Source organism: Sinohyriopsis cumingii, chromosome 17 (assembly GCF_028554795.1).
Source record: "Sinohyriopsis cumingii isolate HCF-2022 chromosome 17, ASM2855479v2, whole genome shotgun sequence".
Taxonomy (NCBI): Eukaryota; Metazoa; Mollusca; class Bivalvia; order Unionida; family Unionidae; genus Sinohyriopsis; species Sinohyriopsis cumingii.
The window spans coordinates 32,165,018-32,192,815 of NC_142977.1; the positions used below are offsets into that span (position 1 = coordinate 32,165,018).

The 27,798-nt window shown below is 37.0% G+C and overlaps 1 protein-coding gene across 1 annotated transcript; it reads left to right on the forward strand.

Moving 5' to 3' along the window:
* Positions 1 to 355: 355 nt before the first annotated feature.
* LOC149778365 (uncharacterized) lies at positions 356 to 27,798 on the forward strand. The gene is made up of 8 exons (XM_089938326.1): positions 356 to 492; positions 7,618 to 7,753; positions 12,469 to 12,621; positions 13,525 to 13,672; positions 14,666 to 14,802; positions 16,153 to 16,283; positions 19,477 to 19,632; positions 25,298 to 27,798. Exons 1-8 carry the CDS (start codon positions 462 to 464, stop codon positions 25,735 to 25,737), a joined length of 1,332 nt encoding a protein of 443 aa, XP_089794452.1. The 5' UTR covers positions 356 to 461; the 3' UTR covers positions 25,738 to 27,798.

Below are 27,798 nucleotides of genomic sequence, written 5' to 3' on the forward strand. Positions count from 1 at the left end.
TCGGATCAATTAGTGGGCACAAACAAAGGATTAGAAATGTTATGACTCCTCCCTCACTCTCTTAATCGTGAACAAATAAACTATTAATAGAGCGCGAGCCTTTTAAAGGCCCTTGTTGCTCAATTGTGATGACAGCACGCGCAGCACGTGCAAGAGATAGAACAGTGACCATTTTGCACTAGCATTGTTCTTTTTCGAAACTTGCAGCACATGTAGCACGCGTTAGAGGAGAATACTGGTGAACTTGGTGCAAATTTACGGTTGTGTAAGTAACCCAATCAAAGAAATCAAGAACGCATGCTTTTCTTGTTCTTGGGTTCGTTTGCATTGTTTGTATTCGATATATCCTCCTCGTTGAGGAGACTTCATTCAGTGTGGAAATTTATTTTGAACTTTATTCTGTGAAGGAATAGGATACCCTGTTGTACAGTATTATATCAGATGATTGTATTTACACAAATATGGTGCGAACACGTGGCAATTCAAAACGCCGTAAGTTGACACGAGTAAAATTATTGAATACATTCATAATCGGAATCGACTGCTACTTAATTTCATTTACGTCCAAATGTTTTTGCCATTTAGAGATTTACTATAAGGACTCCCTTCACCTTTATATCAGCAGGCAATATTTTAATATCTTCATTCGTCCTCTCCTTTGGTGGGTGGGGTGCAGTATATGCGTCGTTTTCGAGTAGAGAATGGAGTACGTGATATGACAGAACTACTGATTCTTTACTTTATCATCCGATGGGACCAAAGAGAAATCTAAAAGTAAATGCGAAATCATCTGGAAATTTAATCTTTCATTTGTACTTTGAATGCTACACGTAGGGAGACAGATTCGGGTTTAATACAGTGAATTGTTTCACTGTAATGTTACTAAACTATTTGTGAATGGTATATGCTATTGAGTACATTCATGTAATCTTCGTAACATAAGAATTTAACCAAGAAAAGTTCAAGGTTGGTGGCTGTACGGTATATAAACTTATACAAAAGTATTCAGTACACTCAGCACATTAATTTAACTCGAAAATAGTATAGCTAATTCCTTACTCTTGTTCATTTAGTAGAAAATCTATCTTTAAAGACCAGTGCAATGAGAACCATCTGTTTTCAAGGACAACTGGAATCAGAGACCACTTGTCTTGAAAGACAAATGGTATGAGAACACCCGTCTTGAGAGAATAATTTTCAGTGCTCCGAGTTATTGATTGTTTAGTGTCATTACATGTCACTAGAGACCAGCTGTCTTGACAGGCCGTTTGTAAGGCAGAAGTGACTGTCTTCTAAGAACATTCATACTAAAAAGAGATTTTATTCAAACTTGTACTGATGTACCTAGATATCATATGGTAATTCACTGTAAAATATTTGCACCAAAATACTTTTAATAACTGTCAAGTATCTACTCACATTGGAAATATATATATATATATATATATATATATATATATATATATATATATATATATATATATATATATATATATATATATATATATATATATATATATATATATATATATATATATATATATGTAATATACATACAGAGAGAGTAAGAGCGAGAGAGATATATATATATATAGATGTTATTATCAGTTTTGTTCTGTTATATAGATTCATATAATTCTTTTCCTGCTCGCTTAGAAACGTTTATACTAACATTTGTACCGCTCCGGTGGCCTTGTGGTTAGAGCGTCCGTCACGGAACCGGGCGGTTGTGGGTTCGATTCCCGGCCGAGTCATACCAAAGACTTTTTAAAAAATGGTGAAAAAAAATGGTGATAACAGCTGCTTCGCTTGGCACTCAGCATTAAGAGGTTAGTGTTAGGGCTGGTCGGCCTGGTGTCAGGATAATATGACTGGGTGGGACATCATGTTACATGTCTGCCGCATGATGCCCCAGTGCTGGACATCACTATAAAGTGCCATACTGTAGATATCGTAGCGACAGGACTGAAAAATTGTTAAAGCTACTTTAAAAATCCTAATCACACAAACACACACACACACACATTTGTAACTATGTGAATACAACGTCCCTCTATTTCCCACACTTGTCCTAATGTCCCCTTGAATCCTACTCGACTTGCGCTGATTGGTTTGTTGGCATTTGTACCAAAAGAAAGTAATGCTGGTTATGAACGATATGATGATACTTAATTGCCCTGCAATGACTAATTTATTAGAGAACAACAAGAAGCTGTCTTATTTGACACCAAACATTGCAATGAAAATTCGCAATCACAAATGTATTAAAGGACAACTAGAAGCTGTCTTATTTGATACCAAACATTGCAATCAAAACCATGCGTAGACAAGTCTGTTAGAAGCCACTTTATGTTTGAAACCAAACATTGTCATCAAAACCGTCCGAAATATTAACACTACCACTGATTTTAAAATACCAGCAAGTCTAAATATTGTACACGAGATTTCGGCTGAAAATATAATGTAAAAAATAATTCATTCCTGTTCAATTTTTTCACTCAGTATGTATGCTTAGAACAAGTGAAATTTTTTAAGGACTATCCCAAGCTTGCAAGCATGAATATTTATGTTTCAAGGATTATGAGCACGTATGGTCATTGCAAGATGTATTCTGGCCATATGACGTCCAACGAGCACAGCAGAAACAACAAGTCGCGAATAATTTTAACTCGTATGCGTACCCGGATTACATTATTGTAACGTTTTAAAATGTTAAACAGCTGCCACTTCTACAAGCAATTACATTATTTTGGAGGTTGTAAAGCTTCACCATAAAATGGTCCAGAACAGTTCCTAACATTTGGACACGACCTCTATATATAAATTATCATTTGAATTAACTGGACTACTGACGACCATTATATGTTCATGCGGGACCTCGCTTAAGTTGCGATAAGTTCGTTTGCAGTAGGTGTTTCATGAATATGCCTTATAGTTGAAACAAATCGATAACGGAACAGGACATAACTGCCAGGACATGCGCATGTTACGGTTTTGTAAGAATTAGAATGACTAGGAAACAATGCAGTGGCTTCCAGACTTGAAACGGCGTTTATTTAAACTAAAATGTTGCTGAAACAATGTTCTTCAACATACAAACTATTTTAAAGTAAATATGTTAGTTTAAAGGAATTGTTTGTCGGCATTATTACTACACCAACCAGACGTTAAAGTCTTGTATTGTGCGTTATAACCAATGTTAGCTTGTTTGTAGCGACGCCAAATTTTGATGTGAAGATCACAATTATATACGTTAAGAAAAGAATGAAAATAAATATTTTAATATACAATAATCTTGAGCAGATATGTGGAAATGTAACTTAATTTCAACTGGTTGTTTTTGTGACAATGACATAACGTGCATGTTCGCATACACGTTTAAAGAATTCGTAAACGTTTATAGGTAAAGCTAAACATGGCCTTTTAGGACTGCTGAAGTTTCACGTACTCATGATCATATAACGGGATTGTTTCAAAATTGCTTTGTCAATATTGAAACTGCAATTTCAAAATCTAACACACAATTGTCAAACTTTGCTATATATGTTATCTATCCCCACAATGTAATCTGGGTTTTGCTAGCAGTTAGAATGAATTAGAACGAATAGATTCTGGTGTGCTCATTTGCAGTCGTATGGCCGAAATGCACTAATGGAATAACCTAAGTGGAAACGTGAGCCTTGGTCGACCCACAGGTGCTCGACGCAAGCTTGATGTTAAGAAAAAAATAATAATCTAAAGGAAAAAAATCATACAGAGTGACAAAAATACCCAAGATTACCCCCATGACCCATTCTGACATAGGACCCTCTCTATCATATTATATAAGAGAGAAGGTACGGAACTTCCAAATACTTCGCTCCATCCATGACCCTCGATTTCCTTCTGTTATTTCCGTCTTTAAAGGCATGCGACCATACTATATGGCTTGCTTTACTTCTGATATATTTTTCTATCCATCAAAACTCATTGCTCATCCGAAAACCGGTGACAAGAGCGATATGGACAATGTTTTCAACTCTATGGTGCATCATTTCTTGAATTACAGAACAGCGGTAGATGCAAAAGTAAGTTTTTTACTTACCATTAACTCGATTCAACTTTAGGAATCCTGTTCCATGCAAGTATTATACATTGTCTTCTTCACTGCACAACACATCGTATACATGCATCTCTATTTTAAAAATTGGCGGCACTAACGTCAACGCCGAAATATGATTGGTTCAAAAGCTTATTCTTATTATCATAGGAGCACGGAAGTGTCCACAAAGGAAAACTTCGCTAAAATCGCACGTTTCGGAGACCGTAACTTGAGTTTGGTACAACGCAGAAAAGTCAATATGGCTTGATGGATAGAAAAATATATCAGAAGTAAAACAAGCCATATAGTATGGTCGCGTGCCTTTAAAGACGGAAATAGCAGAAGGAAATCGAGGGTCATGGGTGGAGCGAAGTATTTGGAAGTTCCGTACCTTCTCTCTTATATATTATGATAGAGAGGGTCCTATGTCAGAACGGGTCATGGAGGTAATCTAGGGTATTTTGTCACTCTGTATGATTTTTTTTCCTTTAGATTATTATTTTTTCTTAACATCAAGCTCGCGTCGAGCACCTGTGGGTCGACCTGGAATGAAGGATGTGGTAGTTAATATTTATCGTTTATAAATGCGTATTTCACCATGCACTACGCGTGCACGCGTGTGACAAAACGCTTTCATCAGTCAGTTTCTTGTGAAAGCAAGTGAAACGTGTTCTAGTAAAATATCTACTTTATTAATTACTTTACTTTTTATACCTTCATTTATAATCAACTTCTTTATACTGGAAATGTCACTTTTATAGTGTCAGTACGTATTTTTAGTATTTTTACTGTAACTGCCCAAGAAGAAATCGGGTCAACATAATTGAAGTTGGTGGGGCCCCGAGTGGCCGAGTGGTCTAAAGCGCTCTCCGTTACGGATCACTGCCATCTCACCTCTGTCTGCGTGGGTTCGAGTCTCGGATTCGGCTAATGTGGGTATGTGAGAAAGCTTGCCAGTAGCTTCTCGTGAGTCGGTGGTTCTTTCCGGGGTTTTCCCGGGTTCTTCCTCCACCATTAATACTGGCCGCCATTTATAGCCTATCGTATGCTGAAAAATGGCGTTAAACCCTACAACAACAACAACAATTGAAGTTGGTGTCCGTTCTCTGTTGTAAATGTGCTTATTCCATGAGAAATTTATTCCATTACAAGAGCATAGGAAGTTCGTGTATGCGCATTACAGAAATCACGTGATGGAAAAATATTTGCTGATATGCATCCTCACACTGACGGAATAGACCCTGCAGATCGCGATGCGTTTACTTGCTGCCTTGAGGGCTGACCTCAGTCTCCTTTGGGTACACACATGACGGACCTTGATAGTGTCTTTTGCACCTAAATTGTCCTTGAGAATGAAAAACTCGTCATCAGATTTGAAGTATTTGAAATTGTTTGACATATTTGGTTCTCGGTGCATAATGACCACGGTCACGATATATGTTTTGACAATTACAATATACATGCTATCAATAATACATATGTTGGCAATTTATTGTACGTCTTTTCTTAAATGACGCAAGGTGGCCGAGTGCCCTAAGGTTCTCGTCTTTACAGATCACTGACATTTTATCTCCGTCTGCGTAAATACGATTTTCGTGCTCAGACAATTTGGGTATTTGAGGAAGTTTGCCAATAGCTTCCCGTGGGTCGATGGTTCTTCTCAGTGTTTTCGTAGGTTTTTCATCCACCATATTTGCCATGTGAAACCTATCGTACTTTGGAAAATAGCGTTCGAATCGAGGACGAAAACGAAAGGAGCATAATTTTACTAATTCATTTTAATAACAATAATTGCCACCTTGTTTAAAACATAGATTGATGGCCATTTATAGTAAGCTTTTATGCATTACAGATTGTTTGCAGTCACATAGATTCAATTTTTCAAATGGTTTATGAAAACTTTGAGAAGACCTTGAGAGTTCGGTGAATTTAATTTATAATCTTGGCCCGATACATATAATATATGTAACAACAACAAAGTAAATGTTTACTTATGTCAAAATTCCCATGAATATATATGTTTGTGTTAGTTCTAGAATTAATACTGACACGTTATTGTAAAATAAGTCACAATGCTTGTTTTATATTTCCAACTTCACTGCTGTAATGAAATAAATATTTGATAGTTCTTTCGCCTCTCCTACAAAATTCACATCAGTTATTTTCAAAAATGACGGGTTTAATTTTAAACTTTGCAATGTTCTATATAAAACCTTATAATGCATTTAATAGCTAATAAAATAATTTAATTTTATTTTGTGATACATTATGCGGATCGTTACCCCACCTTGAGTACTACCGTTATCTCACTTTACATAGTACTTTAATTCTGTTCTTCTTATTTTTCTAGTTTGGATGTTCTGCATCCCCATTTATATTTTAAAAGCCTTAGAACTTGTGACAAACTTATTGATTTTTTATAAAATTTTATTTTATTGCTTTTTTATATTCAACACATTTCACCAATCTATAGAATTCTAACTTTTTGAGCTTCTTAATGAAGTAATGTTCCTCTTCTTTTGTCTGCATCTGGCCATGAAAGTTAATGCCAATTATGACGTGGATTCCAGCTGTTTTATCAACTATCGTAGTAAGCATTACGAAAGCTTTCATAGAAGTGCAATACAAAGGTGTCAATAGATCTTTAAAATGTCACGTCTTGTAAACATTTTTAATATAACCTGACCAAGTACACACCATTCCAAAACATGTTAGTTTAATCAGTAAGTGTTCTTTTATAAACAAAGATCCATTTGAAAAAATATTTTAAAAATTATACTAAGAAATATTTGACTATTCGAGACTTGTCTTTTCAAATTCACATAAGGCATATTAATTTTAATGTTTTTCTAATTGTGTCTTTCTTATTCCCCCTCGTTCATAACGTTTAGTAACTGTGTCCCTATGTCATGGATTAAGAATTCATTTTAGTGAGTTCCCTATCATAATAAATGCATACTCAAATAAAATTGCGTATCTAGTATCAATAATTGAAGATAAAAACGAAAAGTAAGAAAGAAAAAGAAGCAAAATAATTATTAAAAGTAAAGATATATTGATATATTTATTCGCTGCAGGCTATAACTGTATGATCTTTTTTATATCTATGTATGATCTTTTTTATCTATCTATCTAATCTAATATAAATTAATCTGATCTAATATATTTTGTTCTTTTTTATAGCACAGTTTCAGAACGAGCACTTCCACACATTCTAGTCGACTTACTGGCTCCTTGTAAATTTGTAATGAAATACGTACATAGCTTCAGTATATTCATGTATAGAATATATAGGTCATTTGTATTTTTTTAACGGTTTCTAATGTCGTCCAATATTATATACATTTGACACACCCCTTCCCCAGACGGCGGAAGGGCATATAGTGTTATTTTGTTCATCCGTCGTGCAGTCCTTCACACCTTGGTTAAGGCTTACATTTAGGCCAATGTTAAACACTGCTGTGGGGCATCAGAGTTACATTAATACATTTTTAGTTTATAGTACTAGTTTACCAATTGTTTACTTTTCATCTTAGAGAGTCCGGACTCACCTCCGAGCAATAAAGGATTTCAAACTCCCTCCAATCCGGCCACCCCTCTAACTCCTACCACTCCAAGTACGCCTGCTACCCCTGCCTCGATGTCTGACGAAACGGACAAGTCAAGTTTCAGGTAGGTGTTCAGAATACTTTTCTTTGTGAATGGAAACATTTGAAAAATTGGCGTATCTTGCAACTTGTCAGATGGCAGTAATTTGGGCATTAGCTCTGTGTATATGTACAGTTTTAAAGTCAGACTCCAGTTAGATACATCACCTTTGTCACGAATAAATGAATACTGAAAACCTAGCACACAATTGTACTTGCTAATGTTAAAATTCTAGTTGGCCAAATATTACATATGAAGGAATCGATGATTTATCCTATTCATTTTAGTAAAATTTTCTTGAACCCTGAAAATAATGAAGTCGCTACGCCGCTGACATTTGATTAAATAAAAAGAATATGGCGGGGAAACAATACGTGAAGTGTCTGACGTTCATATAATTGTAGTGCAATGCAGTCTTGCAATACGTTGTTTAGTCATTGCTTCTTGGTAGTCTCTCGAGCCGAGGTAGACAAGTTGTGCGATCTCATCGACGGTGGATGTGCAAGTGGCTCCGGAGTCCTAATTCCGATGTACACAGGCGTTTGCAAGTGGGGCATGGGACACCGGTGTTTGGGGGTGGCTGGGATACAGATATGTGACGTCTCTCGCGAGCTTGAGCAAGACGCTGGCGGAAGGTCAACCTCGAAGGTGGAACAGGCCTTTTTGTTCAGGGGTCGCCAGTGGCTTCTTTCTGATGTAGCGAGCTCGAGCTGGTGGGGTTGAAGGTCTGTTCATTTGATATGCGTCTTGAGATGGTCTTTGTACCTCTTGCGAGGGCTACCTTCGTTTCAGTTGCCCTGGGCTAGCTCACCAAAGGAAAGCTGATATGGGAGTCTGTTTTGATCCATGCGGATGACATGGCCAGTCCAACGAAGCTGGGCCTGAACTAGTTTGGCTTCGTTGCTTGTTGTGTTGGCTCCATCAAGGCCTTCCCTTTTGGTGTGTCGGTCATGCCACTTAATCCGCATGATGGATCTCAGGGAGCGCTGGTGGAATTGTTCCAACTGACCACTATGCCTTCGGTAGACAGTCCACTTTTCACAGCCATACAAGAGAGACGTGAGGACAACTGCACTGTATACTTTCATCTTTGTTGACAGGCGTATATCCATGGGCTGCAAGACCTTAGTTCGGATTCGTCCGACTGCTTGACTGGCTTTTTGGATCCTCGCAGTGACCTATTTGTCCAGGGAGCCATCACTGGATATTGTGCTGCCAAGGTATTTGAAACTTTCCACATTCTTCAGCTGTGTGTCGCCAATGGTGATGCAGAGTTGTGATGGGACAGTATTTGGGAAGGGCTGGAAGAGACATTCTGTCTTTCCTAGGCTAATTGTGAGTCCAAATAGGTTGGAAGCTTCGGAACACCTGTCCACGATTGCCTGTAGGTGAGTCTCTTCATGTGCCACGATGGCACAGTCATCTATAAAGAGTGTTTCAATGATGAATCTTTCTAGCGTCTTGGTTTTTGCAGCTAGGCGACGGAGATCAAACACTGATCCATCCAGCCGATAATGTTGCTAGCAAGGTAAAGGTCACGGATGGCATGGAGCAGTACCTGTGTGAAGATGTTGTTGACGAGTACCGAGCGAATACTCATCCCGTGTTTTACACCACTAGATATGGGGAATTTCTCAGAGGGTTCACCGTCTGAGAGAATCTATCTAGTCATGTCATCGCGGTTGGTAAACTTTGGAGGACACCCGAGCTTCTTGAGTATTACCTACAGTGCTGCGTCTCTGTTGACTGTATCGAAAGCCTTTGTCAGATCCACGAAGACGGCATACTGATTCATGTCCTGCTCAAGACACTTCTCTTGGACTTGTCTAACTGCGAAGATCATGTCAACGACGATGCCGTCAGGACAAATGCCTCACTGAGACTCGTGGAGGTTTTCTTCTGACAATGCAGCAATAAGCCTGTTGAGAATGAAGCGAGCAAGCATTTCGCCAGCTATGGAGACCAAAGATATGCCTCTGTAGTTACTGCAGTCCACACTTGTGCCTTTATTCTTATAGAGGGTCACAACTGATGCGTCCCAAAAGTCGTCTGGCATACTTTCTTCCGTCCAGATGGTTATCAACACATCGTGAAATGCCTCCATGGTCTGTTCACTGAGAGCCTTGTACACCTCCGCTGGGATACCATCCTTTCCAGGTGCCCTGTCAAAGTACATTTGTTTAATGACCTTCCTGTACTCTATTGTTGGCGTGCGTTGGCTGTTAGGGTATTTGGTCCAGAATAGATTGGCTGACCGATGAGGGCAGTTTTAGGAGCTGACTAAAGTATTCTTTCCATCTGTCCTTAATGTCAGCCTTGTCCTTTATTAGTGTACTGTCATCTTCAGCACGCAAGGGGACAGAGCCAGACTTTGAAGGGGTGAAGATTGACTTGAAGGAGTTGTAGAACTTCATCAGCTTTCCTTGCCCACCAATGGTCATGCATCTTGCGGAGTTCTCTCTGAGCCTCAGCTTGATAGGATTTGAAGCGGTCATTTTTGGGGATGGAGTTTGTATCATTCTGCCAGTCTATGAATGCTGTGTTCTTTCTGGCAAGCAGATCTTCAATGCCACTGTTGTTCGCTTCTTTGGACTCATAGTCGCCATAGCTGTTTCTCTTATTATTTACCTGAGCTTGTTCCATTTCTCGGAGCAATTTCTACGTATAGGCCCGTTGGTGGAGAGCTTTTCATATAGGCTCTTCTGGAAATTGAGCTGGATGGAAGGCTGCTGTAGTTTGATAATGTTGAAGGCTATGCGCACAAGCTTAGGACATTTTGGGTGATGTGGGACAAAGAGCATCTTTAGGGTAGTTTGGACAAGCCTGTGGTCTGTCCAGCATTCTGATCCTCGCATGGGCTTAGTGATGGGGACTCCTGAGCATCGCTCTGACGGACTATTACTTAGTCAATTAAGTGGCATTGGCAAGATCTGGGATGCATCCAGATGTTTTTGTGTTTGTTCGACATTCTGAACATTGAGTTTTGTGATTAGGAGGTCAAATTCTGCGCATTTGCTGAGTAGGAGCAGCCCATTGTTGTTCATCTTGCCGACACCGTGCTTTCCAAGCACACCTTTCCATCGACAATAATCGCAGCCAACACGGGCGTTGAATTCCACCAGTAGTATGATCTTGTCAGCTGTAACTGAGCAAAGTACAGAACCGAGGTCCGTATAGAACTGCTCTATGGTTTCCGCTGGCTTGAGAGGATAGGGCCTAGGCGCTGATGACCTTTGTGTGGCGTATGTGGTTGATAGGTAGTCTGTTTCATTAGCCTCTCACTGGGCTTTTCCTTTCCAGGAGAAGGTGTAGACGCTTGCTAGCTCAGCGAACCCCCTTCGAACCTGGTTTCACTCAAGGCTGCAATGTCGATATTGTAGTTTGAAAGCTCCTTAGCAACTAGGGCTATTATCCCGTGAGGTCGTCCTACGTTCTCTTTGTCGATTAGAGTACGGATGTTTCTTGCTCCAATAAGAATTATTTTTCTTTGATAGTTTCGACCACAGGTATGGATGATCTTGCCAGCCACGACAAGCTGGCCAGATTTTGAAGGGCAGGAAATGTTTTAGGCCATCTATTCTAGGCGTCTCCCTGTGCAGGCTGAGCAGTGATGCCCTGAAAAGATCTGCTCAGTCGCCCTGGATACTGGCGAACTGATCTGCTGCCATAAGTACAGAGCAGAGAGACCAATTGTCAAAGGGCCGCCTACGTGCAGATCTCTGACTGCAACACCCAGTCATGGCAATAAGCTACTAACAAAATCAAAGAAGTCTCCGTGTGTGAACTTTACTGATCCAATTATCTAAAGCATCAGTAGGACTTCGGACATGGAGTTTTTAGCCTTGAGCAAGGACTGGCTGTAACATGACTAAAATATTCACACTTAGGACAACAATAACAGTCGTATGCTTTCATACGCATTGCCTCAGGAGATAATGACGTTGACAACTTCATTTGTTTGATTTTAATAACAGGTCTTAAATAAGGACATATTTTATAAAGCCATGATTTGTATGTAATCCGTTTTTGTGTAAAATGTTTCCTGCATATACTATATTTTAATGGTGGAAACTAACGGATGATGGAAACTAATGGATGAAGGTTAGAATAAGATTATGTATTATTCTGCGCAGGCAAGACGTATTATCACTTGCAATTACCTACACAGATAACGCTTTGTTTTACTTCTGATATAGATAAGTTGACGGACTCGTAATAAGAGTATTTTGGGTTCAAATGCTGACAAAACTTGCTATGTCGGTTGCTGTCAGATCTGACAAGATGACTATTGATGCCTTGTATTTAAATAATATCTCATTCCTTTCTACTTAGGTCAGTTAGTCGATCAACTCGTTAACCACCCAATCATATTTGGGATCAATTGGTTTCGTATGGAACGAGCTGAATGTGGGTTATCTAATACACAAAGTAGACTGTAAGATGGTGGACAGCAGTTCACACAAAGTAGACTGTAAGATGGACAGCAGTTCAAGTCTTTGCAGTTTTGTAAACTTTCGTACAATTTGCAAACAATTCCACCAAACACAGAGACAATTCATCTCGCAAGAAGTTAGAAAATTGACGCGTGTAAATATATGATGGTAAGCAGTTTGTCAACAAATATCTTTTTCTAAAATATTCTAAGTCCGAAAGGAGACCTTGAATCACTATTATTACTATTATTATTATTATTATTATTATTGTTATTATTATTATTATTATCATTATTATTATCGCAGCATTTCGATTGACAGTGGTATCGAATCTCCTCCAAATATGTGCCAGCTTCCAGATGAGAAGATGTCTAACCTAGTTTCGATCCGCAATATTGCTTCCAGAACTCAAAGACATGCCAGTGCTACGGACCACACCACCAAGGAAAAACTTAGAAGGTTGGAATAATATTTGAGAAGCTTTTATCCTCTCTTTCTCTCGTCTGCACGAAGGAGAATCCACGTGCTGTGCTAAAGGTACCATCAGCATCGGAGTCCCCATAGTACTAATTCCCTTTGTCTGGCAAAGAAAATGGAAGAGTTTTGGAACTTCGATAGAGGTATACAGTTTGTATTCTATCAGTCTTAATCTAGACAAAACTACGGGGTCCATGTGCAGGCAAAGAATAGTTAATTAGAAAAGTTGTCTGCATTTACCTCGTGGCTAAATTGCAACCTATCTGGAGTGGGCAAATATGATGCATATTCCTCGGCTGCACAGTCATACAACAACAGTGATTCGTTGAGAGCTGTATCCCATACTTTGTTGGATCCGGTCAGCGAAATTTGCTCTTCAAGCACCGTGCATACTCTTGGATTACGTGGATTAACGTGTATCAGACAAATGAACAGTAGAAAATTGGTAGGACAAAGATTGACACTGTTAACTTCCATTTAGCACAAAACGAATTCGCATTCCCACTGATGCGCACTATAACATTTTTCTACGAGTATACTGTATTATTGATACAGCAAAGTAAATATCAGAGTCCCATGCAGTTTATTACAAAGGTGTTTTGTTATTGTTTGTATATCAATGATTCTGACATTAAAAATCTAATTAAATGGCATCTCGTTCTTATAATGATCTCTGAAAATTACTACATACATCGTTGAGGGAATCTGTAAAATGTGATTAGATTCTGTTTTACATAACGTGTGGTACGTAAACATTGAATGTGATGCGTTGTTAAGGAACCATGAGTCTGTATGGATAGTGTACCTGCTTTATACAAAAATTCCAACAAGACCGTTGTCCCCAAAAGTATGGAAATAAAAACATAATTTGCTATTATTTGGCAGAGAGCGTATAAAGGAGAGCTGTGACCAGCTAAGAGTTCTACTTCCTTACATCCGTGGCCGTAAAACAGACATGGCATCCATTTTGGAAATGTGCGTGGACTATTTGCAAATAGTGAATGCGGCCATGCCACAATCTCTTCAGGATCAAGCAAGTTTAATTTTTCTTTTAAGTAGTTATACATTTATAATTATCAAAAAACGTTACGTTATAGTTGAAAAAGAGTGAGTAACCGATATCTGAATTTCAAATAATTTCATCGTACAATCATATCAGAAAAATAGAAACTTTGTAATAAACATTTGTTAGCAAAAATAATTGTTCCTATATCCGTCAATCTGATTTTAGACAATGGATATGTTTGCATTTAGGATCGTCTTTAATAGACATTTGTCCGAGGGGTCACAGTCTTGTGCAACTTGGCGAACACATATTTGGTGGTCCAAAAGTAGACTAATGTAATCTACATTTGGAGTTTGAATAATTTTGATCAATTTTTGAGGATTGGTTGGTTTTTCATACATCTTTTGCATTTCTGCCTCTTAGTTCGGGCTGAACACGTTTGTGCCAAAAGGTCAGTGTGATCAACATTTCATTATTCAGGGTCTTTAGTCCAAGTTTGCATTTAAGTTAGTGTCCCGTATACTGGTGGCAATTAGGACCTGCAACTTGATTTTTCTAAATAACTTGGGAGTACAACGAATCAAACGTTAGTCAGTGTGGTCTATATTTATGCTTCGTCCACTTTTGTTTACTCATGAGTTTAATTTAAGAAGGCATGTGATACAAAAATTGAAACAATAACAAGGCTCAAGTCATTCGTATTTTAAGATATTTAAGACATTTTAAATTCAGAATGAATTTGTTCTTAATGAGAGTAACTGTTAGTTTACATACAATTTTAAAATGGAATCCTACTTCAAACTAGATGGAAACATAGCTGAACTTGTCTGATCCATTTGTAAATTCGTCTTGAAATTATTAGGTCTGTCATATCTAGTGTAATAAAGTTGAGAAGAATCAAATATTTCTGTTGATATTGGTTGGAATTCGAAATATGAACTTCATTACATGGAATCCTGTAATTGCTATTTTTTAAACTATTTTTTAAGCTATCTAAAAAGATTATTTTTCCCCCCGTAGATTGTTGATTTGTTGAGTCGAGAGGGTGGACAGTACGTGATACAGACCCCAGACCTAGGTACCGGTAAGAAGAATGCACCGAGAGATGTCAAACAACTTCCGTCTCCAATTTTAAACATGGCATCATCTTTGACCGGGTACTTGTTCATTAACACTTTTGGAAAATGTACGACATGTTATATTGGATGTGACTTGCGTTTACGTTGCCTTCTTTTGTGCGGCGACTGACTACGAAAAATCTGATCCTAGAACGTGTTAAACGTAATTAAAACATTTAGGAAAGAGGTACAAATCTGAAGATTATTTCATTTTTCTCAGTATAAATTCCGTGTTACATACTACAATAAAGGATCGTATTAGTTGGTGTGGTCCTTTTGTTATGTACACGCCTAAACAATCGAAAATACCAAGCGTTAACCTCGCGGTCAATTGGAATATCTGCTGTATGATTTTCTGTCACAGTATTGCATGGGTAACGTCAGGTTGTTTCCAGTACAATGTAACGATCGAAAGAGTTTATATTGTGGAGTTGTCATGATTTCTAATCGATATTGACAATATTTGGGAGGCCTAAATTTTCTATATAGCTGATAAACAAATTAGTCTATTTAGTGGATACCTTCTGATATCCTAAAATACAAATACAAACCGAGAAGGTTATCTATGGTCAGTTTTTCAGTAATAGCCATTAATGTACTCGCGTTAAAGAGGGTAATTGGCATGAGAAAAATGCAGTGTGCAACTATTTCATTTCTGGAACGACTTATCTTTAGCCGTCAATGGTTAACCATAGAAAGCCTTTAGACTTAGATTTTGCCCTTGTGCCAATTTCGTAACTCATGAATAGGTTCTATTTTATACAGTTTTGTTTTTAAAGTGTTTGGAATTTGTTATCATATCTTTAGACTTTACTGTCTCAACTGTTTAGAACTGGAATGTATAGTTTTCACTCATTCCAGGTGCAGGGTCTTCGTCCAGAATAATCGAGGTTTTGTTGTAGTTGCATTAGATTGTATAATCCTTGAGCTTTTGTCTTTAATATCCATCCAACCCGTGCCACCACTCAGATCTTGAAACAGAGCCAAGGTCCTAGTCATTCGAAAATATTTATTAAATGTTTGTTGAAAGGTCGGCTACTAATTTTGGTGAATGTGACTTGAAACTGAAACATACCTATATCATAATTTTCATAATATTATTCGTATTAAGTATGTATTTATCAGGCTATATTATTTTCCACAATGTATCTTCTAAATTGTACATAAGTATGCGAGAAAGCTTGCTTCAGTAGGTAGATGATTCTTCTCAGGTTTTCCTGGCTTCTTCCTTACTAGCCAACATGAATAGCCTAAAACATGCTGAAAATGGCAATAACCCACAAAGGCAAACTTGTCCGTCCGTCCATTTGGTCTTTGATTTGTATTCCATGAACATATTTCAAACGTCTTTAAGAAGGAAGTGACATTTTTATAGAACTATTCTTTCAGCGTTAAGGATGAAAACAGACCCAGATGCCTGACCCCTGATTTTTATTCACGCCTGAAGAAGACTACATCTGACGTCAACATGTCACCATTCAATGCAGGAAGGTCCGTTCCCATGACAACACAGATCTCAAGTAAGAGAGGCAAGTTTCTACTGTATTCTGTTTAACTCGTAAAATCCACAAGTGTCGCTGTAAATTACCAATATATTACAACGCCACAGTCTCGTGAACTCTCCCGTCAATGATCAGGCAGATAATCCCATTCGGCTTTGATGACAAAGTCAATATATCGTGACAAGTTTATTTAAACGCATATATCTCTTAAGCAGCTACTGTATACAACAACACCATTTAAAGTACTGTTGGTATATGAAGCTTGTGTCAAGGTATCCTAGGATTCCTTTCCCCCTCTTTCGCATCATCTGAGGCTTCACCAATAAGGTTTGTTTTCGAGGTTTTGAAAGTTATGCAACATCTACAACATATGTTGTGGCCAGTTTGAAATATGACGCAATGTTAATAAACCCTGTAAGCTTTAATCCTGGTATAATAGTTTATGTCGAGCAAGCTAAAGCAGAATGCTATGTCATTCTATCTCCATTTATAGGCGAAAGCCCCGGATAGCCGAGTGGTCTAAAGCGCTCACCTTTACCGATCACTGTCATTTCCTCCTCTCTTCATTGGTTCATGTCTCGGTCTCGACCAATATGGGTGTGTGAGAAAACTGCTAGTAACTTCCCGTGGGTCAGTGACTTCTTACAGGTGTTTTCCAGGGTTCTTCCTCCACCAGTTACACTGGCCGCTATACATAGTCTATCTTTGGATGAGAGATGGCGTTTAACCACAAAATCACCAATGAACCAATCGCTTTGTGTTTAACCCATGTTTCGACTTGCTGACGAATACATGCACGAGCATTAAAAAAAGATGCCTTTGAAAATGTTACGTGCATTAATTGAATTAACCGTCTAAGGCTCGTTGCAAAACCTAATTTGAATTAAAATATTATTGACTTGCAGTACATATTTCGTAGGCTTATTCTTCAACAAAATTATCTTGTGTATTATTGGTGTTAGTATTGGTTCCCAAGTTCAAAATACAGTGCTCTTGCACGTCTTGCCTATTATATGTTCTCGAATACTTGCGGCAACGATAACGACTGGTAATTTAATTCATTCATTGGTTGGATTTTCACATTTACACACATACCGTATGTTTTAGTGCCACGGAAATCTGTGCAAAGACTTATCGTCATGTATTTTTTAATTTGTATTGTTTGTTGTTTTTTGTTGTTATTGCATTATATGATAATGTAATGTAGAATTATATATGGGACTTATCCAAAAAGCAGGATCAATGTTAACCGTAGTAGACATGTTTATTTGGGTTTGGGTCTAGGTTATTGGAATTCCCCTACAATTTTCCTGGCGTACCAAACATCATCTAGGTTATATATTATAGTTGTTGTAAACGATTTTCTAATTGTAACTAACATTTTATTTTGTAAACATTATGAAGTTTCTATAAGGTTATTTTACATTAAGGAAATATATATTTTTTAAATAGAAAATGCTAATTGTAATCTGATGTCAAACACAAGTATATAAAGTCTCGTCACTAGAATGATTCATTTGTGCGTTGATATCCGATCAGAATCAGATTATTGTTGTATATACAATATTTGATTTGGAATTATTGAAATTATTTCTTCTATGGAAATGCAAACGTGCTCTGATAACATTTATGTGAATAGAGACTTGAATTTATACTGCACTTTCAAATAATGATTTATACGTGGAATGTATTTGTGTTATTCAACAAAGACTATTGGCACTTCATTACTTTGCAAGCCATCACAGGCACATCAAAATACTTTCAGCGTTGGACTTTATTTGGATTTCCACTAAAGTTTATTCAGAACTTTAAATCATGAGAACTTGTGTCTGTAATTCTAGGATTATTTTGGGATTTGATTCAAATTACCGTATCTTTCTTATTTTAACATTTTCACTTTATATTCGAGGGAAATAAATTATTTGCTGAATTTAAATAGCTTGTTGCTTTTCACTCTTTTCTACTACTTTTTGTAAGAACATACTCTTAACAATTGTACTGAGGAAGGCAGCAGACAAGCACGAGTCGGCAATATTGTTCAGTATTTGTGCATGCTTGGTTTGGTTTTTTTTGCGGGGGGTGTGTGTTAAAGCCGTTTTCAGCACATGATTGGGTGGGTATAAATAGTGGCCAGTAGGGTTAGTAGAGAAAGAATCCGAGATGAACCAGCGCTCCACGGAATCTGATGGAAAGCGTTGTGACCTAACCACATTGGTCAAACCAAGACTAGTGCGGAATGAGGTGAGGTGTGCAAATGATCTTTAAAGACGAGCGCCTTCGACCACTCGGCCACCTAGGGTCCCATAGTAATGGCGAAGGAGGTGGTTCAAAGTACAGTATTAGAGTATGTTTGGTTTGTTTTCGTGAGATTTAAGCTGTTTTTCCGGCACCTTATATACAACACTTATCGGCCAGTATAGTTTTTGAAGGAAGAACATGGGAAGACCTCAGGAAGAACCACCTACACTTGGGAAACTAATGACAAGGTTTCGCACATACTCTCGTTAATCAGCTGAGATTCGGAATTCGCACGGAATAGAATAAGATGTTTGAGTGATATTTTAAGATGAGCGCCCTAAACCACTCGGCTACTTGGGGTCCCCACAGTATTGGAGGAGGATGTTCAGTGTACAATATTAGAAAAGGTTCATAGAACAGTATTACAGAATTTTCAGTGTACATTAGCAGTAGTTTGTGTACAGTCGTTTATCATTCATAAAATGTCTTTTCCTGACTATAATAAAAAGGATAGAAATGACAAATATTTTTATTTCTTTTCCTGCGGTTCACCATATAAAAGAAATCACATAGTTTTAAAGATTTTTCAAGTGGATTGTCATCATTGGCAAGAAAAGCATATTTTCTGCATGTGGAAAATTTTCCTTTTGTATTTAGAGCAGTTTTTATGTCTTGAACGTTCTGAGAAAGTTCCGAAAATTCTATACACACATACAGATGCCTTCATACAAGACGCTTCTTTATCGGATCGGTTAGAAGATGCTTACTAGATTTCTTGGTTACGCCTACGTTTGGGCGAAAGCGAAATAAATAGTTATTTCTATTTAGACACCTTTAGTTTTTGTTAATGTTTTAGATACAATTTTGCATTTGAGTTTGGGTTCGACATTAAGACCACGTTCTTCTTAAAATTTCAATTCCTTTTTCTCGTTGACTTCACGGAAATAACGAATATATAAAACTTGCATTGTAGATGTCACTGGAACACTAGATAATATGAGTGGAGCGAAACGACTGCGTTTGAATGGTGACGCCCTTCAAAGTGATAGGCCAGATGACGTTCCTAGTCAAGGTCATGCTGCTTCTCCAAACCTTGGCGTATCAACTAGTTTTGAAAATATCTCATCGGGTATGTTTTACCTTTGTTAATTTTGTAAAAAGATCAATTTTCCAGTTTCTAGAATACCTTCCATCCATGATGCTTACTTTTTTTTGATCCCCTCCTTGTCAGAAATGTAAAATTCTCCTTCCCCAAAAGACTTGCCACCTGTTATTATAGTATGCTATCATGAAGGCGAGAGAGATGAACTCATCATTTCGAAGTAAACAATGTGTAAGAGTTTCAATGACAAATTTTACCTCTGCAATTGTTTAATTGATTGAATGAAATTGAGCTACATTTATGTTTTGTTAAAACAGAATATTAAGATTTATTTACCCATCTATCATTACACTTTGTAGCTTGGCTATATGACTTCAAACGAGCACAGCAGAAACTATATAATGCAGTTACTTTTAACTGATAGGAGTACTTAGATTACATTATGGAGATTGCGAATCGGAAAAATTGTTTAATAAACTGCCACTAAAACAACAGCTTTATTATATTACTTTCTAAAATCTTCGCTTAAAACGACAACAAATCCAAAGCATTTCAAAGCTCTTTTGAAGCATCCTCTATAATGGGACACGAGAACACGTGCACAGATGTCTCTACACCAAAGCGGCCACTCCGGTTATGGGTGAGTAACTTTTTCCTACAAACCACATATTTAAGGTGTCTTAAATGAATGAGAAAGTTTTGGACATTCTTTATTCAAGTGGCATTTGATTATATAAATGCAACAATTTGTAACTGCAATGTCTTTAGGTACTCCTGTCAGTTGGAAGATGTGCGATTGGGGTTGTCATCTCCTTCAAAAGCCTTGATATGGACATTGGCGTTGTCACGTTGAGGAATGAATCCCGGAACATAATCTTATATACACTTTTCTCTTCACTATATAAAGGTAGGGAAGCTGCTGAACTCTACAAGAGGCAAGTTTATGGTGTTTTCATGGATGAATACTTCATACAATTTTAAATTCAGGATCTCCACTTTCTCTGTAGCAAGGAAGTAATAAGAAAATCTTCAAGCGTGCAACGCTTCATCAGTCACGCTTCTTACATTTTACAAATAAGTAAAATGTCTTGTTACTTGAGTCTGTACCGCTGATCCTTTTATTGTCGAACATTGAGGGGAAGCGAGATTTTGTTTTGACTTTACCGGCATATGTGACAACATCGGCGCCGTCGGCCTATTAATATTTTGGCTAACGTCTTTTATTTGCCCACATGTTCTAACCGGTTTGATGGATTCACATCGTAATTGGCATAAATCATCATGAGGCTAAGGCAATTGATTCTGCAGCTCGCTTCTTGTTCCCTTTTACCTTGAAGATTATCTCAGTCGTATAAAATATAATACGGTTCTGGTTAAAGGTTTTAATTTTCGTCTGTTTCCTTAACGACTTGATATGTAATGTTCATACTTTAGTTGACTGAATATAACGTTCAACAATTTAATGACACGCTCACTTGCACCTTTGACCTTGGTGTCAAGGACATACTAATTTAGAATTGGCGTTAATGTTTCGGTTACAGTTTATTTTTGTGAATTCTCACTAACGTACGTATTTGATTTTGTTAATACTTGGGTTAAGTAATTAGATTCTGATGAAATTCAATCTGCAAAACCTTTCGCTTGCCACTTTAACATTGTACATCATGATAACGGTTATATGAGCCTTGCGTAATATTTGAGTAAAGTAATATTATTTGTTATATTTTCTAAGCTCATTGTCATGGTGTGTTTGTAATACGGATGAATTGTTTTCAAGCAAAGACAATTTGCTCTGTGACATTTTGGATCGCCCCCTTGACCTTGGAATGATGGTGGCGGTAGAAAATATGTAGTGTGGTTTCGGGTTAAGTGGTTTTTCCTTATATTTCCTAAAGCCCTTGAATGGTCATCTTCATGATGCTATCTCTCGAACTTTTAACCTAGGGGTCCAACTATGTCACTACTCTTGAATCGATACTTCGATCGTAGGAGTCGTCATGCAGATCCTAGCCTTTTTGTTAAGTTTCCTCGTCTCTCCAGACTACCTTAGGGCACACGCATTAGGTGTGATGATTGATCACATTTTATGCCTTAATTTATATAAAGCTGTTGCCGTCAAATGTGCTGGAAAATGTATTAGTTTACGTTATGTGCTGGGATGTTTTCAGCCTTTTGTCCATATGGTGTAGGAGTATCACGAGACATTTGGTGTATGGTTCACTTCATCTTTGCTGTAACAAGAAAATGTTAGATTGCTATGTTTCTTGGCTTGTCTAGGGTACTATTTCAGCATTTTAGTTTGATTTACGTTTCAAGAGATCGTCGTGATGTGTTTGTCAAGACCTCAGTATTGATTCCACTACCAAATTTCCTTTGTTGCATTGCTTTCTCTTGTTTTGTTAATGTTTTCAATATACTTTATAGAATCGGTTCAAATACAAAAAAAATGTGCTTTTTCATTGAATAGATGTATGTAATATTCTCAATACAGTGTTTAGGATGACCGCTGGATTGAATGGAGAGATATTGGTATTTTGCCATTGGTTTACAGTGGACATCTGTATGGAATTTGTCCTCTACAATGTTTAGCTCCGTATAATACAGTAGAGATATACCTTTGTACTACCCATAGTGTCGGCGTTGTCACAGATAAAACATAGACCATCTGAATGTTGTAAGCAACATTATGCAGTAGATTTCATAGAATCTCTCTAAAAAAGCAGTCACTGTGGTCTATATTTCACGCTTATCTGGTTTTGGTTACATTTTGGTCGTTCCATTTTACTTCTCAATCGCTGTTCATGCTAGAATAGTGAACTAAAGACGATAAAATTCCTATTAGGATCAAAACTTGATTAAAAAATAATGTCACTGTGGCCTACATTAGTTTCCTGGCTTATGCGACGTTAAACATTTAATGCGTAAAATGTATATTTTTTGCACCTGTGTATGTACTATTATACTGGTAATTGATGAGGGTATGTATTTCAATGATTATTAATCTTTTGTCATAAAGTAGGCCACTTTTACCTATATTTCAGCCTTCCATGAGCATGGTCAAAGTGTGTTTTAAGTTTATTCCTCAAACTCTGTCCATGTTAGAATCATTACATTTGATGATTATATACCTGCCTGTAAGGAACACATCTTTACAGCAAAATATCATGATGATTCACATCCTGTCTGAGGTCTTGTGTTACATCTATGCGTTTATCTCACGACCAAATATACTTTTTATATCGTTGTATTTATACTGTTCTATCAAGATTCATGAAACTTTTCCGAAAAGCGAGTAGTAAACGTCTTATATCTGAATCACTGTGGCCGATATTAGTCACTTAACCGATATTGTTTCAGTATGATGCCTTATATGTCGTTATTACACACAAGTTGGGTATACGGGAATTGGAAAGATAATTATTGTTTTGAAAGAAACATTACTATTTCATTAGCCTATTAAGGATACTAAACGTCAGCGTCCTGTATCAAGAGTAATCAAACTCCGGCATCATCATCATCATCATCATCTTATTATTATTATTATTATTACTATTGTGATTATTATTATTATTAATATTATCATTATTATAGAGAAACGAATATCATGAGATTACAATCTCTGAGATGCACATTATACAAGTGTCTTAAGTGTGTCGCTACTCTTCCAGTGCTGTAAATAATAATAATAATAATAATAATAATAATAATAATAATAATATAAATAATAATAATAGTCATAATAATGATAATAATAACAATATCAATAATTCTTTATGTTAAGAGAGTGACATATTTTGCATTAAAGCTAGTCTACCATACGGTCCACATGAAATATATACGACCTGCAAATGTATATACCACAGTTAAAAGTCACAATCGTACTTAAAACACTGACATGTAAAATGTACTGGAAGATATTAATTTAAGACACTGACATAAATAACTTATAAAATAGTACAGGATGATATTAATTTGAAACAAAAAAAGAAGAGTAAAATATGAATGATCAATAGATTTGGAAGATAAGCCTGTATACCATTAGCAGTAAGCCAAAAAGGAAGTCTTTTTACAATTACTTGAATTTACAGTAAGTTGCTGACACTCCATTTCAGTAGGAATTGTATTCCATAATTCAGGATCCAATACAGATAGATTCATCGAAATAGTATAAACAAGATAATGAGATAAAAAATATACTGTATAGAAAAGGAACGAAGGTCGCAGTCACACATTAGTGGTTGAGACACGATTGGAATAAGACACAAGGCCATTAACCGGCTTGTTAATTATACACCTGTTTTGCAAAGCAATGCGTTTAGTGAATGGTAGCCGATTTAAATATTTCAGAAACTTGTGTGAAAATGCTGATTAGAATTATTCTGACAGCTCATTTATTTGCTATATTGTAAACATTGTCAGCTTTGGTCGACAATACAGTTGTCCCAGATGAGTCACCAATAATGTAAGAGTTGTAAAATAATGCAGTTGTAATATAGCTTAATAATATGTTTAGAAACGTAATTAGAAAAGTTTGCAGAAGTGTATTGTTTGCTCGATAAATGGCAAATGCGATTAACACATGTATGTCAATGAAGACTTGTAATTAAAGCTGCCTGATACTCTTCAGAAGGTAGGTCAAGGTCACTGAGCATTAATTTGAGTCAAGGCCTCTCAAATGGTACACTATAAACCTTTAGCTCTTTGAGTAATTATTTTGTATATAATTATAGAACAGAATATTATAACGTAGAATTAGTTGTCCTTTTATTTTGTATTTAATTTGTTTTTGCTGGTATTGTAATAAATTTAGAGTATGCGCATTTGTTTATAGCCCCCCGTTTTAACGAATTCTTAGATTTGTGCGATTACTTCTTTGATTATTGGAACTCGGTGCAGTGGAAATATTCCTTAGCCCGAAATAATTAGCTAGTTACTAGGCGAAAACGTCACGGAGTGAAGTATTAGTGTGCTTGCATGATGCTATGGTTAACTTTTGGTGAATTCAGGTCGGAGCCGCATGAGTGTCCCTGGGTACCATAGTCCTTACTAAAATCTAGTGGTGTATGTTGGTTATGTGACTGCAGTGGCAGTATTTACAGTAGGAGACTGGTAAATTGCACAATGGAATAAACAAGAAGGGACTTGGCCGATACCGTTTATGTCGCCTGGTGGCACATTGATGTAGTTTTACTGGCGAAGTGTGGCCCGAAACCATGATTCAACTGGCCTAAGGTGGCGCAGTAAAAATACTTCCCTGTATTTGGGAAAATTGTATAGTTTTACGCCGTGGAATGCTGACGGTAAGGACAGTTGATGAAGAGAAACCATGCAGATGTGTGGTTGATAGACAATTGGAAAGTTGTAAGTTCCGTGGTCTTGAATTTATTGGAGTAAAATTTATGTATAGAATGGACATGTTGGGCTTTCTAATTTGCAAGAGAAGTTGTATCGATGTATTTGGAAATTTGGGGTAAACTTGTGACTAATAGCGGAATCCCGCCAGGGTTTGACACCGCTAGGTCAAGCAAATAACCCTGGCTTGTAACAGTAGCGTTTGCAAGTGTTTGCATTTAAGATGAAGACCAGTAGGTCTTGTGCTGGTTTTGCACTCAGGACATGCCTATATTTCATCTGAGCACTTTTCAAGTTCTTTCTTGTTTCTATTATATTTCTTAAACATATATTGTTGCAGGTACCAGCCGTGAAGACCAGGGGACGATGACCTATTCTTTTTATTCTCCGCAGCTGAACCAATCTCACACTAAAGTGTATACAGATATGGAGAACGCATTCACTAGAATGTATAACGTGCATCCAACTACGGAATCGTTCCCCAGTGGCCAACTGTTCAACTCGTTCACAACATCAACCTCTAAACAACAGTTGGATAGAGACGCTACAGCTACCACTGCCTCTCCATACAATATTTACATGGACAACTCGTTGTATCAGTACTATGGAAGTGCTCACTCGGGTGTCAACTCGCATCTCTACAGCAACCCAGACTATGTCAATCCCAACTCTGTGCTTCCGGTCTCGTACAACAGTTCCAGAATGAAGTCTGAGAAAGAGATGAGCGCGGAAGAAATTAGTGCCAATGACGCCGATGCTTCATTCCCAGAAACTCCCTAAGCATATAGATATCGAAAACCTTCAATCTCTTGGTTATGGCCGAGATGAAGTGTGAACAGGACAGGTATATAATGATCACATTGATCGAATGAATTGCAAACTAACCCACGAGGACAGATATGAATGGTAATGAGGATCAAATGACATTTGTCACTTCTGTTGAAGTGTTGTGTGTAATGTTCAAACCTTTATTTGATTGGAAACTACACAAGCGTGTAAAGTACATGATTTGTGTATTTCATTCTATATTACACTCTTTAATTAAAGTTTCCATAAGCAAACATCTAGTGCATACCTACAGTAAGACAAACGCCAAGTGCTCCAAAGTTAACGATACGTCTACAATTCAACATTTTAGAAAGAATGCTTCTTTTAATCAAATTCTAAGCAACAAAGAAGAAAATTAAATATCTTCATGGAAGACCGATACCCCCACCACAGTGTCTGAAATGACAAACACAAAATGTAACCGAAGTGTTTTTGACTGACGGTTGGACGGACAAAGGTAAGACAATACGTGCATATGTACCACTTTCCTGGTTGAAAATTAAAGGAACGAAGATGCAATGACTTGGATATTACGATGTCCAGTGGAACCCCAACATTATAGCGTTATGTCTATCGTAATAATAGATTATATGTAAGAATCTCCCAAATCGATCAAACATTGCAAGCAATGTTAGGTATGTATTATTTCAATTTTCTTGTTCTTATGTGCAACCAAATTTGTGTCGCTGACCACTACTTTCAAGTTTTGTATACACTTGTACCAGTGTCATATCATTGGTAACCCGTTGTTCAAAGTACACTTTGCTTTCTTCGGAACTGTAAGCAAGAATTTTACTACTTTTCTTAATGCTTTTATATTGCTTCATTAAATCTCGTTCGTTCACCTCTGTGATACCTAATTCTTTTACCTCTAAACACAACTGCTGAAGGAATTGTAGAAGATACAGATGTAAAATCGTGTACATCTTTTACAAAGTTTTTTTTTCGTCTTTATTTTATCAAAACAATCATGAAATTAAATGCAAATAAATATCTCATTTTAGAATGCTGCATTTAAAGGGGCATGTTTTAGAATCTATATATTTACATTGCTTTATATCAATGTCTTCAGAAAACTCTTGGTATTGGACTTATAGTGTGGATAACGAATGTCTTGGGCTTGTCTTTGGATCACCCTTGATTCGCTACTGAAGGCTCTTTTCTAATGGAATTCCGATTTCCTATATGGAAAAATATAGATCCAAACCATGCAGTGCTTTGGCTACCGTTATTCGTAGTATTTATATCGTGTAAATTCTGAATATATATGTTTGTTTGTTTTGATTATTTATTTAAAAGTTTTGGATTAGAACTCTTTTCACATGTAAAGGGTATATTCAATCTGTACCTAGTTTTATTTTAAAGGAAACTAAAATTGTTTTTATATTACTTGATTTAATTTTCTCACTTGAATCCCTAGAATATTGCTTTTTCCGGTGCTGCTGGGTCCACTGTATATATAAATTCCGTCCAAAATGTAATTTGTAACATGCGTAGAACCTTTCACTTAAGATTAAGTTTAGGATGAACATTTTCTGATTAAACCTTTTAAAACTCAGAAATGTCCAAGTCGTGAAGTCAGCTACTTTCGAACGCTATGGTGCTCTTTGTGTTTTAAAGGATCGCCAATCCTCTTCCGCTGGTAATATACCCCATGAAATTCAGATCATGTGACTTTTACAGGAAATCGTGGATGCGCTTCTGCTTAATTATCTGATTTTTTTTTTTACATTTACTATTCTATGTGCATCTTAAAATCTCGTGTTTCTTTATTATAGCCTCTCACACTATTTTGGGAGGAAATATTGCGTTTTGCTTGACTGTGTTCGTTCAATGCGCTCTCGTCATCGAAAGCCCTTTTCTACCTACACAAGAAAATTGGAATGTTGACACCTTTCAAAACAGCTACAAAACTATAGAAAAATAGGTCACCAGGATCTAACTTGGCGATTTATTGAGTTTTATAGTTTCATCTATCCGTTCCTTACACACAATATCTTGGAAAATACTTGC

What these genes read in the sequence shown, in the direction of transcription:
- LOC149778365 (XM_089938326.1), top strand. Translation starts at nt 462, where the DNA reads ATGGTGCGAACACGTGGCAATTCAAAACGCC. An exon ending in ACGTGGCAATTCAAAACGCC is followed by an intron (nt 493 to 7,617) that starts GTAAGTTGACAC and finishes TTTTCATCTTAG; the next exon opens with AGAGTCCGGACTCACCTCCG. An exon ending in CATGACAACACAGATCTCAA is followed by an intron (nt 16,284 to 19,476) that starts GTAAGAGAGGCA and finishes CTTGCATTGTAG; the next exon opens with ATGTCACTGGAACACTAGAT.